At 29.5% G+C, this 15,557-nt stretch overlaps 1 protein-coding gene across 2 annotated transcripts in view; it reads left to right on the plus strand.

Annotated features, from left to right (window-relative positions):
• Positions 1-15,545, plus strand: part of LOC143068225 (RAC serine/threonine-protein kinase-like) — a 49,900-nt gene extending 34,355 nt beyond the window's left edge. The window contains exon 11 of one of the 2 annotated variants that reach the window (XM_076242118.1): positions 9,953-15,545. In XM_076242118.1, coding sequence (XP_076098233.1) covers positions 9,953-10,192 — 240 coding nt within the window. In that variant the 3' untranslated portion in view covers positions 10,193-15,545. Of the gene's footprint in view, positions 1-3,219; positions 6,624-9,952 lie in introns of those variants that run through there. The other variant, XM_076242117.1, reaches the window with a different exon arrangement.
• Positions 15,546-15,557: the final 12 nt, after the last annotated feature.

The raw sequence follows: 15,557 nt of genomic DNA on the forward strand, positions 1-15,557 counted from the left end.
AGGGACAACCATAAAAAATATGAGGTTCCTATTACAACTTTGATTCACGAAAGACATTTTACATGCTACTCATAGATGATAATTATATTTTTATTATAGTCATATGGCATTATTTATTTTTCGTGGATACCAATTATCAAGGCTTTAGGAAAAATTTCATTCCATTGATACAAGTAATTGATTTTGTGTTTTTTTTCAACTCTGCATACAAAAGTATAGATAAGTTGAACTTCATTCAACTTATTAATTTGTGGCCTATCTACATGATCTATACTCAGGAAATTTGCAAAATTGAATATCTCATGAATATGAATGAATGCACAGTATCTTTTACAGATGTTTTATTTTCCATACAGACAGTTTATATATGAAATATTGTTTTAAATTAATGTTAACAACTTAAAACAGTATGTTATTTTAATATTTAAGACCAAACATCCCATTGTTTCCACTGTTATCACAAACATCATTGAGAACTTTCATTTTATTTCAAAACATGGCAAAATTTTGACACATATTATGTTCCACATATGTTTACCTTTACACCAGTTTCATATACATTGTATAATTACTTTTTTATATAGCTGTAAACAATTCTTTTCTAAATAGATGCGAACCTATGAGTTTATTCATTTGAATAGAAATCATAATTATCAAGGCTTTCTTGCATTTTTTATGTTTTGAAAATTTGGCTTGTTTTTAACAACATTTTCATTGAACAAATTAAGAATACTTTTTAACCTGTATTTAAGATGTATGGACTCGAGAAAGAGGGAAAAATTATAAGTACATGAATCATAGTTCATGAGGTCATAGTTTGGATCAAAATCAAATTGAATGGGATGTTTTGTCTTTTGTAAAATTGATATTTGATTTGAAAGATCCGAAATGTTTTTTTCCCCATCATTTCTAGAGGTCACAGTGGCAAACTGGTTCCCATTATCAACAAAATATGTTTTACTCATCCAAATGAATCAAAAGAATTATAATTCATTGGTGCATATCATTTAAAAAATCACACAATAACAAAAACAAATAAAAACCCCACATATTTCAGGTAATTTCTCTATTTTTTTTAATACATTTAAAAAAATTCTTTTTATCAGCATACAGAGTTGAGTAAGGGATAAAAGAAAAGAAAACCAAAAGAAGTTTTTCCACAATAATAAGCATACAACTAATACTGCTAAATGGCCTTCAAGTTTTGTATTATATGCATATATTGCTTCAAATTATAGAAATAAACATACTTGCTTTCATATATATAAATCTGCAACTATATAGTGTTAGCTTGCAGATAACATAACCTGCATGTTGCTATGCTGACTTTCTTCCATACAGTCAATAGAACTCCCAGGCCACCCACCCAAATAGAAAAATACTTTGCTAGGAGCTCTCACATCTTGTACAAATAAATTTCACTCAAGAGGCATGTTGCATCATATTGTTATTTTGTAAAATAATCTATTGTAGTCATTACGTTCTTCAATTGTTAAATAGTCCATACAGATATACTATAAAGAATTTTATGAGAGCTTTTTTATAACAAATGTTAAACAATGGACAAAAATAAAAAAAACAGTTTATGCGATTTCAGGAAGCACTACACACAAGTATCACTGCGTTGAAGACCCATTGGTCACCTTCAGTGGTTGTCTGCTCTTTGGTCAGTTGTTGCCTCTTTGACATATACCCCATTTCCATTCTCAATTTTATCAACATTTTTTTAAATCTATCCCATTGCCATTTTCACAATGATAAAAAAAAAAACACATTGCAAAAGTATGTAAATGACAACCATTTTCAAGTTCCTAAATTGGGGAAAGTATGGGGAAAAAAAAGAAGTCCATTACCATTCTACACTGCTTTTCAAACCTCTGTGTCTGTTGTTCCATTCCATATTGAGTTAAAGTTTTTCAGTCAAGCAAATTACCACAAAGTTGTGGTTACATCAACTTAAACAAAATTATACATCATTATTATAATATGAACTTATCATTAAAATATTTACCAAAAAAAATGGGTTTTGATCAAGGGTTTACAGTTCACAAAAAATGAAATTATAATCAGAATTGTTGGAGGCCCTTATAATGCTTGAAACTTGAAATATTTTCAGTACCCTGAATTTATTAACAGTATTCCATTATGTGCAAAAATTCAGATAAGATCACTATTTTTTGTTTTAATATTTAAGGTGGTACCCAACACCTTGACCAAAATTAATTTGGCTCGTTTAATTTTCATAAAATTTTGGCAAAATGTTTACTTTGACCCTTTGACAAAAATATAAAATTTTCAAAAAATTGGACCAACCACTTCAACAGAAAAATTTCATTGGTTACAAAGCAGTTTAACAAACACTACTTTTGATCATTGAGAAGCTTAATATTTCCTAAACAATACAACATGATTAAAACATTTAGCTGAGTTATTTCTCTGTAGTGTCAGGTACCACCTTAAGAGCAGGTTTTTTGTTGTTGCCTAAACTGATAGGAAGCAGGCTTTGGTTAACGAATAATTTTATGACAAATACTTTTTATCGTCCCTTTTTATGTTCTCATTATTCGGTTATCAGCTATGCAGGTTAAACTCATCACTGAAGGCAATATTGGATTTTCAGTTTGTTTTTACTTTATATGTTTTGGATATTTTCTAATTTATGTCTACCCAATATAATTTTATATTTTTATACATAATATAAACCACACCATTACCATCATAATTCTATTTTTATTCTTGCTTGAATCTGGTATTATCTTTATCAGTTATATGTATTTTAAGCTAAGATTTACAGGAACTTGATTTCAAAGCAAGATGACCTTTTGATATTGGAATGTTGATCTTGTATGCTTAATGTGGTAAAAGGGACTTGCTTTCATTAATAATTCTTTATATTCTGCTAAGCATAAGGTTTAAAAAAAACCAACAGTGCATTAAGCTATACTGAATGAGTTGTCACATCCAACTCCATGGACAATTTCAGTTCAGTCATTAAGAAAATAGAACACTGGTTTTAGGATTTGACATAAAAGTATGACATTTCCATAAAAATTAATTACAAAAAAAACAAGACATAAAAAAGACATTGTTCACACATTTCTCTAGAAAAAATCTAAAACTCATTGTCGGGTAGTTTTTCGGCTAATGATAAATTTTTCTGCATTTTCTTTATATTTTTCACCAGACTCATTCGCATGCACCTCTTTACTCTCCCAATAGGTTCAGCCACCCTTCAAGCCACTTGTGACCTCTGAAACTGACACTAGGTATTTTGATGATGTCTTCACTGGAGAATCTGTAAGCCTGACACCACCAGACCAACCCAAACATGTGTTGGAGAGTATTGATGAAGAAATGCCTGATGCTTTGCCTTACTTTGAGAAATTTTCTTACCATGGAAGTAAAGCTAGTTTAGCAGCAAGTCATGCTAGTAGTTGTATGAGTTTTGAAACATCTTGGACCACATGATGAACAACATATGTAGCTTTGTTTCTTTTTCAATTACTGTTCAAAATAAATGAAGTGTTATTATTTAGATACATGTATATGATTTTTCAAATTGTTATTTTAAAATGGATATTGTGGTATATAAATGTGATAAGATGTCAAATTTATAATTTGTTAAATATCCTCCTTAAGTACATGGTTTCATTTTTGTTTGCCTTCATATCAGAAACAACAGTTGAACATACAAATGTCACTGTAAGACAACTTGAATTGTCCATCATTACCCCATATTAATTAATAAGCAATTCATTCATAATTGTTTCACACAAACCACCGAGAGTTGCACTGACAAGTCTAAAGACATTGAATTGTAGCAAGTTATGTTTTATTTTTGGGTTACAAATGATTTTAAATTAGGTCAATTTTTCTACATCATTGGAAAAAAATACATTCATATTTTTTTTTTAAGATTGCCATAGCCAAACCATTCAAATGTGTTTTTATAGTGTGGACTTACCAAATTGAATGATTAATTCTGGTAGGTGATGGGTTTTTATCTATGGAACATAAGCATTATTGTTAAAAGAGGGTCTGATACAAAGAAAATTGTTTTGGTCACAGTTATTTTATTGAAGTTATATTTTTTTTTTTATTTTAGACAATATACTTGGTGAAAATTCTTAGTATTTTTATGTATATATGTTTTGTAATTATATTCAAGGAATAAATTCTTGATTGTGTCTTTAATGTAAAATCTAAACATTTACGATTTTACAGATTTTACAGAAAAATATGAATAAATTTGAGTTGTTAATTATATTTTGCATTATTTTCTTTTTCAGAGCAAAAACAATTTCTCCCTTTTTTTTCTTAGTTAAACTTATCTCTATATGTTATAGTGCACCTTTAAAATTTTATTTTTTGTTACCAATATCAAAACAAATTACAATTATTGTGACATTTCGCTGGATCGAAAATGTTTTTTTAAAGATTTTTATCTTTTTGTACTCATTTTAATATTATATTGATTGCTTTAAATGCATGTAAACCTGCCATTTCTATTGTAACAATGCTTATATAACAATAGCTATTGAGTCACATTTATATTTTGTTTACCAATTCTTTATAGACAACTTTCGAGTTCGATGCATTTCCGTCAAAAACTTTGGTTTAATTGAACAGCATTCGTGTGTTTAGGGGCGTCGTCACTTCAGTTCCCATGTTGAGCGAGTGGTTGGAAAAATATGATGCTATATTGCACGAAATTATTCAGCAAATTGAATTCTCAACAATCAGCACTGCTGTCATTAGGGAATTGTGATTAAGTACCTACAGAACAAACATTATTTCTAGTTTACAATGACGATCACTAAGACCCTTGATGAACATTTATAGTGCAGGGATTCAGGCAATCCCCTCTATCTGGTAAATGATGTCATAAAGGCACGCATAATTGACATGTTTTTTCTGGTGAAGGACAAACTCGAAAGTGATCTTTTGATTGATACTGGTTTTTTATAATAGTTTTCAGTTACCTCTCCAAGTTGTTCTAAGAACTTTATTCTTGAAAAGTGCCAAACAACATGTTTGTCAATACAGGAAATATTTTTATATTGAAGCTAGTAGAAAATATTTAGTTATTTAGTTTGTATGACTATACTGGTCAGTAAAAGAATGATGCTGGTAAGGTTATAGTCAATTTTCTAATAAGGAACTTTATTTCCGTGTCTATTCAAAGAAAATTGAATAACATGGTGCAGTATATGTGTGATCTTACGATGATTTTGACATTGTAGTGCATCATTTATGTTTGGTAAAAAAGTGGTTACTTTAAATTGTTAACAGTTAATGTACATCAAAAGTAGGTAAATAGACTATTAAAAACTTAGTTTCACATCAAACATTTTGTAAAAGATGAAAAAAACGCGTTCACTTCAAACCAAATGTATTAAGATATTTTTTGAAACTAAGTGGAATAAAAATATTAGGATGAGTAGAAATAACCAAATAGAACTGATAGACATGCCCAGCTTCTGCCTTCATTTGATCCTTTGATAACATATCTAACTAACAGAACTTTAAAAATCTTTCTTTTAAACCATCTACGGTAGTAAAAGTCACAAAGTCTAATTCAGACCAGTTTGAACTTCTTTTCTTCATTGCTATATCTACGGTTGAACATGTTTCTGTTGTTGACTCAGGATTATGTTCCAAGTATGTTCAATGTATTTCTTTTTCTGATGAGTTGAACTCGGTTGATTCAAAGTCTCTGTAAACTTGGCAAAGTTCAGAGTCCCATTGAAGAAAATTAAAAATGAATTAAACCAGATGTGTCAATGTTCAGTGTGAAAGGAAGAGGAAAAAATAAAGTTCAAAAACTGATTCATATATTCAGGCTATGTGTTTTTATTTTGAATCCAAATTAGTTTCCGTAATTGATTCTAATTAATTTGCTTGTATAACAATCATAATGGCATGTTTATTGTTTTTTTTAAACCCTTGATGAATGACCATATGAAAATTATATTTGTGAAAAATGTTTACATGATATAACTATTGAACAAATTAAAAACCTTAAGCCAAGAAAATCTATTGAAGCTTACATCATCAAAATTATAATAAACTGATGATTTAGAAGGCATGACTATATTATATAAAATCTTTATTATAAAGAAACACATGACTTTTTTTCTATATGAAACTATGTAGTGGGTCTCATTGGGGTCTAAGCGTGACATGGGATTGCAGATTTTTGTAAGCGTGACAAGTGAAAATCAAATTATTTTGCCATTAAAACTGGAAATGAAGTCTAGCGGGATACAGAAAATTACAAAAAAATGAGAATTGCTTACGTACACAGTGTAAGCGGGATACGGGAATCTAACAAAATAGTAAGCAGGACCCCAATGAGACCCTTAATGTAAAGAGAGAAATGAGAATGGTAAGAATGGTAGTCTCACAAACAACTGTTTAATTTTTTATTGAGATTAAATTTGTAAAAGTTTTATTTTGTATCGTTAGATTTAATTTTATATGTCTCTATAATCACAGGAATGATTTGAATGTTCATTGATATGACATAATTATTGTTATTTTTGTCAAGAGTCATTCTGCAGTGCAATGTAAAACAAATTATGTCCACTAATGTTGATTAAATCATCTGCTTCATAAATTGACATCAGTTTTTTTATTTCAATGGATAATTATAAAAAAACAAGACATGTGGGAGTAACATTAATGGGACAGCAACCCAATAACAACACAATATAAAAACTTAGAGGCCATATCATCACATTAAACACCAAGCTAAATTCAACCAAATTTTTCAGGAATAATCCATTCTCAATTTTGTGAAAGGTCTTAAATAAAAATTTGGTTCTAATTTGATGAGAAGCTTAGCTGTCATATTGGATTTTTGTTGAGCCTGCAACTGTGTACTATTGTTTGTCTGTTTGTCTTTTTCATAGCGTTGTCCGTTTATTTTCGAATTATGAGTTTGACTGTCACTCTAGTATCTTTCGTCCCTCTTTAAAGTCACAGAAAGCTTGACATAAGGATAGTGATCCCATGGCAACAACCATGGAAGGTGGAAGACCAGGATGCTTCATACTTTATTTATAGATGCCTTATGTTTTGTAGTTTTTGTCTGTCATATGGCCAATGTCCTTGACCCCTTTTTCATGGTTCAGTGACTACTAGAAAAAAAGTTTAAGATTTTAATGCCCCATTTATTGGCATTTTTGGGTCTGTGCGTCCATTGATTTGTTCGTTCGTTCGGCTGTCCATTCGTTTGCAGGTTTGTCCATCTGTCCCGCTTCATGTTAAAGTTTTTGGTCAAGGTAGTTTTTTATGAAGTTGAAGTCCTATCAACTTGAAACTTTTAGTACACATATTCCTTATGATATGATCTTTCTAATTTTAGTGCCAAATTAGAGTTTGACCCCAATTTCACGGTCTACAAAATATAAAAAATGATAGTGCGATTGGGGCATCCCTGTACTATGGACACATTCTTGTTGGTTGTGTTAATAGGATAACTATATTTGGTATGTGCGTACCTTGCAAGGTCCACATGCCAGTCACACAGTTTCACTTGACCTTGACAACTTTTTATGGATCAATTAACAAGGTTAAGTTTTGGTGGTTAAGTATATATATCAGATAATATATGCAACAGGTCTAGTATATTTGGTGTATGAAAGGACTAATGTGTACATATCCAACTTGCAGGTGTCATCTGACCTTGACCTTATTTTCATGGTTCAGTGGTTATATTTAAGTTTTTGTGTTTTGGTCTGTTTTGATATGAGCGTCACTGATGAGTCTTATGTAGACGAAACACGCGTCTGGCGTACTAAATCCTGGTACCTTTGATAACTATTTCTTATACTGTTATGCAATATGTCTACTATATTTGGTGTATGGAATGATGGTAAGGTCTAAAGTGTACAATTCTAGCCAGATTTGTAGGAAATTTAATCAGCAATGTCTTTCAAAAGTTGAAAAAGCAATGCCATTGAACCATTTTTAAAGGAGTTATGCCCCTTGAAGATATAAATGTTATGGAAAATTGCTTTGTAAGTTCTTCAAGCAAACATTTCTTGTAGAATTGTTTTGAAATTTATATATAACAGAAATGTCCGGAACCAGTTCTAAATCAGTGCTGTTAGAACAAATGTTTTTACAGCAACAATGTCCTTAGGAAATGTAATTTGAATTGTCATGTCTAAATAAAAAATAATATACAATTATGGCCCATTGAAAAGGTGAATATCCAAAATTGTCAACACGAGAAGGTTATTTCAATGAGGGCGCAGCCCGAAGTGAAATAACTTTTAAGGGTTGACAATTATGGATATTGATCAATTCTAATAGTTATATTATACCACACTAGCAGTGGAAGGGACTTTTTAATACTTACTATATTCTTTACATAACAAACAGTGAAATGCAAGCAAACATTTTCAGAAATTAAATTTGTATTCTAGATTTTCTTGAATGTCAATGAATGTATAACAAAGGTAGAATCTTTTTGTAAAATATTGATGGCCCTAAAAAGGACCGTTTATAAAATATATCATCAGCTGCTGGCACTCTATTCATGCCTAAAGCATTATTTCCTTGTCTCTTGATTGGCTTCAAGTGTACTGTGAACGCTGCCTTTTTGTTTTTTTACGTCTGTGAAGTCATTTTCATGGAAGATAACTCGAGTGCAAATCAAAGAACTGAAAAGGTTGTTCGCTGGTGAATAAAAGGGTTATTTTACGCTGGTGTAAATTTTTAGGGTTATTCGTCCTTCCTTGCAATCAAATGAAAATTAACCGAATTATTCCATGTCACCTGATAAGGTGTTACCCAATAGAATTGTTTGTAAATTATGTAAGGTATAATAAATGGAATTGATTGCTCTTAGACAAGTAAGAATAAGTGCTAGAGAGGCGAAAGGAAGGTTATTGGTATGCTGTTACTTCTATTGAAACCTATTAGGAATTTCACTTGTTTAAATTATATTTGTCAGTTGTTTCCTTGTTTATTCAAGTGAGGAATGAATTTGTTGAGTGTTGGTTTTATAATTTTACAGGACCAGTTGAAACATTGAAGATTATATCATGGATTTATTGTTGGTTTCTTAACGTAATGTTGGTTTCTTCACTCTTCAAGTAAAAAATCATGTTTTCATTGGTCAAATTTTTATTTCTAACAAGGAGGGAAAAAGGTACATTTCATAGGAATAGAACTTTCACCTTATAAAGGGTTACTTATGGACCCCACAACAGATGTATTGGTTTTATAGATAATGACTCATATAACTAGAGGAAGATCCCTATCTATAAAGAGGTAATATGTCCAAATACTAAAATTTGACGCAAAATCAATGTAGAAAGGAGGTTTCCAGATGAAAACTTTGGAACCTATATTATAGGATTATAACCAAATTTGAATTTCTAGGGATGTACTGTGACAACAAGATATTTTTTTAACTTTTTCTGTAATAACATTTTTCATTTAGTAGAATATGTCGCAAACAGAATAAAATTGACAACAATCAATACCACCAAGGACATTTTTGTTGACAATTGTTGTTCAATTGTCATTTTTGAAGGTTTTACTAACATGCTTGTTCAATTTTTCCAACTGTAACCTTTTATATTGCATTTTTTCCAAAAAACAGGTAGGGTTATTTTAACAAAATGTGTAGAATGTAATCAGATATGTAAATATATTTATATCCGTGATTAAAAAAAATACTGATCTTAATATTAATCGAACTTACCATTATAAAAGATAACCAATTGAAATGAAATTTCCTGTCTTTACCTATGAAAATGAAATTTACTGTCTTTACCTATGAAAATGAAATTTCCTGTCTTTACCAATTGAAATGAAATTTCCTGTCTTTACCAATTGAAATGACATTTCCTGTATTTACCTATGAAAAGTCGGCTATTGTCATGTTATGTAACAAATGATTTTAGATTGTACTCCTTTATTTTTTTAATTTCAGATAACACCACCTTGGAAGCCTGACGTCAAAAATGACTATGACACAAAATACATACCTGATGAGTTTGCCCAGGTTCCTCTGTCCTTGACACCTAACTCTAAAGAAAGTCACGTAGAGCTCAGTTCCATAGCAGAGGAAAGTGAACTTCCTTACTTTGAACAATTCTCATACCACGGATCAAGAGCTGGTATGGGAGAAAGCTACCTCCAATCACATGTAAATGATGGGGAAATTTTCTAGCACATATGAAATGCAATAATAGAAATGAGGTTGTCTCTATTGTGTAGATATATCATGTCTTTCAGTATTGTATAACTGTTATCATTAATTATTTATCAATGAACGCTTAAAAAGAGGGTGATTTAAATTTGTATTTTGCATCCTAGCCTCAACTAACATGCTATATCATGATCTGTGGATTGACTGATTTTCTTGGGTACCAGTTTTGTTAATTGAGAAAAAAAAATGTGGATGTTTGATTTTCTGGTTTTGAAATGTCTGCATACAATCCTCTAGAAATCTTCTACTTAGTGGAATATTTAAATTCACAGTGTTATCCACAAAAGTTGGTATTCCACAAAAAAAAATAATTAATCCACAGTATAAGGGATATTTTGTAATGTTATTACACACCTAAGAAAATCTAGCAGCAATATTGTTGTATTATAATAAATGTATCTGACATCAAAGACTAAATGCCAAACATGTTCTCCATTGTGATAATTTTGGCGTAATTGGACAAAACATTCAATTTGTATAAATAATAATACATGTATATGTATCTTGAGGTCTTTTTTTGTGGGGGATTGTTTAATTGCTCTCTTTTTAAGTATACACCTATTTATTAGATTGATAAATAGATAAGTACAGTTAGAAAAAACACTTTGTGATGAATTTACAGTATAAATTAAACCCCAAAATATAGACTTTTTTGGGGGTCCTTTTTATTTCATTTCTTACCATCATAATTCATATTCCTGTAGTAGTATTAGGTTATGAGATGTTAGTTTTTTCAAGATCATATACGAGAAAGAGCAAAGATTTGTTTGCAATATTAACCTTTTTTAGCAAGATTAATGTAACATTCCAATTATGGGATCTTAAAAGAAGATAATTCAATGGTACCTTTTATACCATAAAAGTCTATTCAATTCTGCCCAGCAATTGCAGCAAACTATTATTTCTCTTAAATTAAATTTTTTGTCATGTAGGAAACATTTTACATTTCAAATTCCTCAGATGTTTTTTACTAGATATATAAAATAAAATTATAGAAGCGCTTAAAGTCTGTTTGTGTATGTTCATGTTTTTCAACCTAGTGTATAATTTCAATAAATTACTATAAATTACTTACTTATTCTTTTAATGATGTTTCAAAATATTTTAAATATAAATTTTTCAAAATCTGTTTTGTTGCAAAAAGAATTCCATTAGGTTGAATTTTATTTTATTTCCCACATTTCTCTGTTAAAGAAACAAACACTGGGAATTACATTCCCTGAATCAAAAACAAATGCAATACCTTTCTAATGTCTCAAGTAAATTTCTCTTTTGCCTTCCAACAAATTCATTTGAATAATAAAACTATTTCTTGTTGAGGATTTATATGAAAAGCAGTAACTTTTCATTTAATTGATGACACAATTTTACGTATCAGTAAGATTGATTATGTACTTCAACACTGATAATGGATTTTTGGCACAAGCTAGTTAAATTATTTTCATTTAAAAATATTACTTTGACTTAAGAATGTTTAGTTACACTAATACAACCAAAGAATGTATAACAATGAAAAAAACAATTTTATTAAGTCAGATTCACATTAACAGGGAATCATGTGATTATTTTACAATACATTTTGTCTTTATTTGTGACCCAGGAGGTACACAACAAGTACATTGTTTAAATTGTATGAAACTTAAAAACATAGGATATAAACATTGACAAGTATGGCATCAATGCAACGAAAAAAGGTAGAAACTGTCCTACACATGCTGAATAAAGAAAAAGTATGTCCTTCAACAAAAATTGAATGTTGAATGAGTCTTGGAAATGATTTGTTTTTTGTATCATAAGAGTAGTGTTCTAATTACTTCATTAATCATATCCCAATATTATTTTTGGTGATGTTTGGTTTATGTTTATTTCTATTTTACAATTGAGGAAGTGCTACAGATATGACTAATTTTATCCAGTATTTTAGATGTAAGTCTTTAATGGTGTAAATGACAATAAAATGTATTGTATTTATCTTTGTTTGCTGTTGTAGTCAAATATTTTTATATATTTGTGTACAAAAAGATATTTTTATCGCTGTCTCTAGCCTATGACACAGTGTTGCCAATTGGTTCTTTTTTATTACATGTACATATAGAAATATAATGGCTTGAGTTATAACTTACTGGTATTTACTTCTCCACATTTCTACATCTATAGTCCATTTTTAACATTACAGTTCAATTTTTAATCTGATATTATCAATAATATGTCACATTTTCATTCACAAAAATATGGTAGTGACAATTGTAAGCATCACACATAAGGAAATAATTTGAACAAACTTTTTTAGCTCACTTGCTCAAGTGGCCATGTGAGACAATTGCCGTCACTTGTCGTCCATGGTTGTCATCTTCGTAAACTTTTTCAAAGATCTCTTTTGAAACTATTGAACGAATTTCATTGGCTTAAAGACAATTTTTTACTAATATACATGTTTTTGCCTATTACTGTAATAGATCAGTAGAAACTGTAAAAGTGTATACAGCAAAAATGATCAGCAATTCAAGACTCAAAAAATCCTCTCCATTCCTATGTTCGAAATATTGGATGACTTCTCAAAGGAGTTATTGCCCTTTAATGATTTTTTTTGACAAATATACAATTTTACCTATTAACTTGAAAAAACTATAATAGATAAGTATAAACTTTGAAAAGAAAAACATTATCAGCATATAAGAGACACTATTGACTCACAACTTCTAAAAGAAGATTTTTTCCAAGTTGAGAGTTTTTGCCTATTATTTATATTTTTGACAAGTGAATGATTCAGGCTTCTAAGAGCCTCTTTTTAATGTGGTATTTGAGCAGAAAACTTCTTTTGCAGTGCAAAGATGAAAATTTATTTGAAATCGAAATGTTCAGTAAGCACATTTGTAAACTGTTGTATAATTATGTTTTCCATGAATTTATAATAAAACTAGATGTGTCAAAGTGACACGAATGGCCCTGTCTCAAAAATTTATAAAATCTGCAATTTCAATAACACATGTGGATAACAAAAATGGTGGTTGTCTCACATATTAAAAATCAGCTCTAAATCTGGAGGTGTATAGAAAAATGTCCATATAACTGATTTTCAACAATTTTCAAAGTTGTAAACCCTTTATTCGGGCCAAAATTAGCGGAGCGGAACGAAACTTAAATTTGATCTGTAACTAATCATGATTAGCTCACATACCAAAAATCAGACCAATATCTGAAAGCATTTAGAAAAAAGGTCCATATAACTGAGATTTTAAACAATTTATCAAAGTCCATAGCCCGTAATTTTGGCAAAATTTAACCATGCAGAACAAAACTTGAACATGATCTGTAAATCATCTTGGTTAACTCACATGCCAAAAATCATCCCGATATCTGAAAGCATTTAGGAAAAAAATCTGTATAACTGTGATTTTCAACAGTTTATCAAAGTCTAAAGCCTGTAATTTCGAGAAAACTTACATACCAAAAATCAGGCCAATATCTGAAGGTGTTTAGAAAAAAACTCCTTAATGGTTTTTTGCGGAATGACGAAATGACGGAATTTCGGAATTACAGAATTACGGACAAGGGTAAAACTATATGGTACCGACAACTTTGTTGCAGGCCATAAAAACACCTGCAAGTAACAATATCAATCATTTTAAAATTTAATTGCTATGCGCAAATCTGTAATTTTAGCAACTGATTCAATTTTGTGAAGAAGCATTAAAACTATTATTCAACAGTTGATTTTTTAACATGAAGGAGAAAAAAAATGCTCTCTAGAAATATTACAATCTGAATATTCTAAATAATACTGGTATTACATATTTTGATCATATTTTTAACATTTAGGAACTTTCAATCAGTATTCATTTTTCATTACTAATCATGACAACTCTTAATTTATTGACACACTAGAGTATGATCTTTTATAAGCTACTCATCATACTGTTTTACATTTAATTTGTAAAGTTCTGTGTAAAAATTCAATGAACCTCTTCTCTTTCTTGAAAGGTCATAATATAAAATTCTATATATATTGCTATTCATGTATCACAAACGAAGCTTTATACTGTCAATGGCAGCATATTACAGATTTGTACAATCAATATAATTGTATTTTATAAATTAATTAACAAATTATGCTTGTGGTAAAAAAAATATGATTCATGAATTAGGATTTTGACTTGAATTATAGTTTGATTTTTTTTTATAAGAGCTTTTCCTATTATGGAAAACAAAACTAATTTGCTACAAGAAAAAGCAAAAAATTCCTCATATAATTTTTTTTAAATGCTTATCGGACTGGGTTTTATGCAATGAACTTGACAAGGTTTTGTCAGATGAACAAGGTACTTTACAAGTGCTATTTTCCCCTAATTTGACTAAAACTTTTATTTTTATTTTTAAAAATGTCTATTTATATCTTATTTAAGTTTAAGACATTGCTCATCAAAAAATGTACCACCTTAATAGATCTTAATAGAGTCACAAAAATCATAAAAAAAGCTACTGATACTCTTTTCTTGTGTGAAAATACATGTATTTTTTTTTTATTTTCAAATTGTTCAGATTTGTTAATATAAAGACCATATACGAACCATTAGAACAGTTTAACTCTGTCTATAAAAAAAAACAATCCGTTATAAATTTACATGGTTTTTCATATCTTGATATTTCGGAAATTCATGTAAAAGTCAAAACAAATCACTTTTTTTATCTTTTCAAGATTACAAATCTTAATGAATATTTCTATTATTTGTAAGGCCTTAGAGTCAAAACCTTTTGGATACCCATCATTTATTTTTCACCACAAAATTATGAAAACAAACTAAATATCTAATACAATTTTACACTTTTTTTTATTAGATTTATATTGAAGGACGAGGACTGATAAATCCGGTCTTAAGATTATTCACTTTGGGACAGTTTTGTATTTTCATTTCCTGTACAGTTTTGTATTAATTTTAAATATTTAAAGAAAGGAGGGAGCTTCAATGTAAATTTATGTGTTTCTTTTTATTAACGGGGAATTGTCATGATAGTGAACAATCCTTGAGCCCCTAAATCTTATTTTGATGGAAGAATATCATGGCACTGCTAAGAATGAGAAATCCTGGTAATTTCTGCAAAAAAAATATATATTGTTGTACAAATTGTATTGTAATATATATAGTATGTATGATTGTTGAAGTTTTATTAAGTATAGGTTATGTTGTTGAGAACAAACAGTGGGTTGTACATTTCATTTAGATTAGGAAGACCCACCACTTATCATTGTTAACATGCTTTATAGAACTGTCGGTATACTATATTTTATACAAAATACAGATTTAGAAATCTTGAATTTATTTTTATT

The sequence above is a fragment of the Mytilus galloprovincialis genome, chromosome 3 (genome assembly GCF_965363235.1).
Source record: "Mytilus galloprovincialis chromosome 3, xbMytGall1.hap1.1, whole genome shotgun sequence".
Classification (NCBI taxonomy): domain Eukaryota; kingdom Metazoa; phylum Mollusca; class Bivalvia; order Mytilida; family Mytilidae; genus Mytilus; species Mytilus galloprovincialis.